Source organism: Uranotaenia lowii, chromosome 2 (assembly GCF_029784155.1).
Source record: "Uranotaenia lowii strain MFRU-FL chromosome 2, ASM2978415v1, whole genome shotgun sequence".
NCBI classification, from domain to species: domain Eukaryota; kingdom Metazoa; phylum Arthropoda; class Insecta; order Diptera; family Culicidae; genus Uranotaenia; species Uranotaenia lowii.
In genome coordinates this window covers 245,646,300-245,650,777 of record NC_073692.1, presented here as the reverse complement: position 1 = coordinate 245,650,777, position 4,478 = coordinate 245,646,300, and the positions used below count along the sequence as shown (strand labels likewise).

General features: G+C 35.8%; 1 protein-coding gene across 1 annotated transcript; it reads right to left on the bottom strand.

Moving 5' to 3' along the window:
• Positions 1-704: 704 nt before the first annotated feature.
• LOC129748961 (uncharacterized) lies at positions 705-3,590 on the bottom strand. Its single transcript, XM_055743777.1, has 5 exons — positions 3,275-3,590; positions 3,034-3,218; positions 2,604-2,855; positions 1,337-1,520; positions 705-1,256 (listed from the first exon to the last, which is right to left on the bottom strand). Exons 1-5 carry the CDS (start codon positions 3,423-3,425, stop codon positions 883-885), a joined length of 1,146 nt encoding a protein of 381 aa, XP_055599752.1. The 5' UTR covers positions 3,426-3,590; the 3' UTR covers positions 705-882.
• Positions 3,591-4,478: the final 888 nt, after the last annotated feature.

Sequence of the window (4,478 nt, the reverse complement as noted above, 5' to 3'; positions counted from 1 at the left end):
TTCATTACAGCTATGCAGAAAACCAGAAGTTGCTAGGTGGTCCAAAATATGTTCCCGGTGCAAAATAAATCTGTTAACCTATGTGTGTGGCACATCGGTTTTGAATGGGACTTTTTTTTTGTTATATGCAATAACTTAAATGCAATTATTAGTTCAGGTAAAGGAAATCACGAGTATTAATAAATAAACTTGAAATCTTATATTCGTGTTATGAAGCTCTGTTCAACGCGGTCTTGAAGGTAGTAAATCAACTGGTTCATAATTTTTCATGATTAACACGACCACGTGTTATGCGCTCAAATTTTGACTGCTGTTAACTTTTGCAAAAAAACGCCATAAATGCAACTAAAAAATTGATTTTCGTTGCCTACTTGAAGGCTTTTTATCTTTAAGGATATCAACATGTGTATCTTAAAATTGGACATTTTCGTTAAAGTTCGTTAAAAATTTTGTGTTTCAATCATTACATTCCTCCATATATTTAATCATTATCCTTAGCAGTCATAGGATTGCTTATTTTCGGAATGGGGGTTACGATCGGTTTCTTCCATATACATAGTTTAAAACGTGTTTGAACCTTTCATATTATTTAAAAGGTTCCGAAGCATTCGAAATAATAAAAGTAAAGAACACAAAAATGTTTTACATTTTTATTTATAATGTTTCTTCATAGTATCTGATACTGTTTATCAATTGCAATGATCGCAATCTTACTATCCCCCAAAATGTGCCCAAGACCGTAAAAAATCCTCATCACAATCAAAATTTTCAAAATTTTCAGTTTGATACAGTCTTACTTTTATTACTCTTCTTTTCTGTTCTGCTAACACTTTGTTGCTAAATTAATCATGCACGAAATTGATTCGAGAATTACCAGTGCTCTTAGTGTTTTAATCTCGACAAATCCTCATGGTTTAGTTTGTATCGGTGGACACTGTTCTTGTAGGCATGTGGATTTTCCAGATTTCGTTGGACAATGTCAGACTCCAAAACCTCAGCCGACACTTCGTCAATCTTTTTGCCTCTTCCATAAAAAATGTCCTCCGTATAGACTCGATTCTTCTGGCGGTATGTGCCATGCAGGACGTCCCAGTAGTATATGTTGAAGGCAAAGTTCACGTGGAAGTACTGATGATGGTTATCATGGAAGATGGTATCCGGCTGCCATGGTTGCCACCAGAAGGATTTGAAATTTACACCAGAGTGACTCAAAATCCCATGGCAATAGGCGTAAACCGCAACGACGTAGAATGGGACTGTAAAAAGCAACAAGGCAGAAAAAAAGTGGAAAGAATCAATCGATTTGATGACTGGCACCGATTTGACAATCTTTTACCCCAGTGGACAGGGAAGGTTACAATTGGAACCAGCATCACCAGCTGAGTAGAAATAATCTCCACCGGATGACTGGCTGTGACCGAGAACGCTGTCGGCTGCTTGTAGGTGTGGTGCAGTTTGTGAAAATTTCGGTACAACCAGGGCCAGTGGAATATTCGATGGATCCAATACGTTGTGTAGTCCTTTGAAAAATGAAAAAGGGGTGCACTATTGTAATATTTATGTTCTAAGAATCGAGTAAGCAAGACAAAAAGTACGATGTTTGACATGAAATTTAGACAAGTAAAGCTCAAAACTGATAGGACACGCATAAAGGTCCCCCATTATGTCGAAATCAGACAGGCGGCAAACTGCCACAATTTTCTGATTCTATCACAATTTATTTTTAAGAAATTTTAAATCATAGTTTACAGTACATGTCTCTTCGTATGAAATCGTAAGAAATACACAAAAATTGAAAAAATCTTCAAACAATTATCCTTAATTGTCTTACTTCCTTAAGTCTTCGGTTATAAGCGTTAAGCACAACACTGAACAAACGCTCGATATTTCAATAACTATAGTGAAACTCCAATGAACCAATTTACGAACAGAGCTCATTCAGATGCAATGGTAATAAACAAACCACTTGCATATTTATAAAAACGCCCTTTTGAAGGATGTATGAAATAAACCGTTTTCAAAACTTTTCCAAGTAATTTTTTTTTGTGTTTCATTTTTATTATGAAGAAATTTTGAAATTAAAAAAAATCATCTTATTTATTATAGCCAGCGGCTTCGGCGTAGTGGTTAGAGTTCAAGTCATCTACGCTAAAGTTCATGAGATCGAATCCCGGTCATGGCATACATAGTACACTTTCTGTGGTCTGGTGGTTTTAGCATTTGTGAGATGCTAGCCATCATTACTTCGAAAGATGTGCGCTTAGAAAGAGACGAACCAGCCCAAGGCTGAAAGTCTCTATAATAAAAAAAAAAAAAAAAAAAAAAAAAAAAAAAAATCTTATTTATTGAAGGATCAATTGGAAAATTTAACAAGTATTTTCTGTGCAAATATTTCAATGTTTTTTTTTATAACCAGTACCAGAACGTTCGTTTCCGATTCATTTCCAAATGTTTGAATATGAGATTCAAGCACAGAGCAACGTCAACCGCCATACTTAGGATTAGTTATCCCGAAGAAAGAAAATCCCACAAAACAAGTTTTCAAATATCTCTAAAAGCTTCTACGAGAAATTTCGTGCTACCCCGAAAGCTTCTGCTCTCACCTGATACACAAACACCACGAAGAATTGCGCGAAAAACCATGCCCAGCCAAACTCGTCGAAACGGTAGTAGATTGTGAGGCCCCTTCCATCATTCATAGCGTAACACGATATCAGTCCAGTCAGGATGCTAACCATTAGCAAGGACGAAGACCCGACAACAATTTCGTGCAGTTCCAGCTCTGGGGATAAGAATTTTTCCGGCTGACATTTCCACTCGTGAGCTTTATCCCGACGGTTGACGTAAAAATACCACTGGAATGAATGAAACTTAGAACTAATGCACGCTCTTTTATAAATCAAGAAAAGAATTATATTTTTATTTCTTTTAATTTGTATTGAACAGTAGAAAAAAATATCTATCGATTCTAAGTATGTATAAACAAAACCAAACTTGTTGCGTGGCTGAACTGGAGCCATGCGCGCTACTTACGTGAATGAAACCGCCAATCGCGAAGTATATGAAATAGGATCCTAGAATAGCAGCTGTCAAATAAAACGTTAATCCATCAAACCGATGAATCAATGGTGTGTTTTTCAACAACTGTTCATCTGTTCCCGCATTTTCAGATAGATTTAAATGCTTCCATGCATGGACAATGATCAGGATCCAATCACCTGTTGAGAATAACACTTTAAGTTCAATGGTGAGGATGCACACATTCGTTGAATACCTTTGATTGCTAACGCAAGCAAAACAACTGCTGTTGTCAAAATAACATTTTTCAAATATTTTGGAAGTAATCTCCACACTGTTTTGAATAACTGAGAGTGTCTTTCGGACCACCGAACTCCTTCCAATAAAGGATTTTTCAACTTAACCATTTTTATTCAATTGCGTTTCAAGCAACACACCTGGGACTATTCCTATCGGCGTTCTGACGGCAAACTGAATGCACTCATTTCACTTCAAGGTGATTATCGCCCAGTTTAAAAAAAAACAATACTCAGCTATCAGTAAATTCAAACTGTTTTCACTGATACGAGTTTTTTTCTATTGTGTTTTGGTTGTTTTGGATTTTTTGCATTTTTACCTAGATTATCGAATGAATCGTAGAATTGAGTGAAGACAAAAATGTTTTGAGGTCACTGATCTGATGGTCACTTTTTTTAGATGGTCGTTCATCATTTCATTATGTTCGACAGTTCAATTTGTCCTTACACTACCAACTGCTAACGGAGATTTTTTTTAAAATAGTTTGTGCAGGTGGTTGAAACTGATTCAACCTTCATCAAGCAATTGACTAGATCTGAGATTAAAAATTTGTGATGCATCGTGCCTTTTATCGTTTACTCATTTTATTTCAAGTTTGCTCACGACGATGTACACGGGTGGTTAAAAGTTCTTAAATAAGTAATAATAATAATAATAACTAAAATCAAAGGTTTGTTTTAACACATTAAGATCTGCAAAGAAATTGAAGCCGTGAAACACCTAAATTCGGCACTGTACATCTCAGAAACTATTGAACTAAATTTTATAAAACTAGTATTTATGAGTAACCACAATGTTTGTGTTTGATTTTGAATAAAAAGTTTATTACTGAATGTTTAGCATCTGAGTAATGCTTCTAGGCAACGTCGGATTAAGTGGGGAAGGGGAGGGCCAATTGCCGCGGGCCCCGAAATTAAAAAAGTTTAACATTTCTTTAGTCATACTACTTGAAGTTCTAGAGATCAAGGAACACAAAACTAGAAAAAGGAATTAAAACACCTAAGGGGGCTCCATGAAACATTACTTCGAATAGTTTCACTTTAATATAAGTAAGGGGTCCCCCTAGACATAACATAGCAGAATTATTCCTGCATTTAAGCGGTCTTATAAAATCAGAACTTGTAACTTTGATCTCTATGGTTTTAACGTATCTCAACATCTTC

Coding starts and splice junctions, on each gene's coding strand:
- LOC129748961 (XM_055743777.1), bottom strand. CDS start 3,425: ATGGTTAAGTTGAAAAATCCTTTATTGGAAGGAGTTCGGTGGTCCGAA. Junction 2,856..3,033: donor CGATTGGCGGTTTCATTCAC/GTAAGTAGCGCG, acceptor CATTCATTCCAG/TGGTATTTTTACGTCAACCG. Junction 1,257..1,336: donor AACCTTCCCTGTCCACTGGG/GTAAAAGATTGT, acceptor TGCTTTTTACAG/TCCCATTCTACGTCGTTGCG.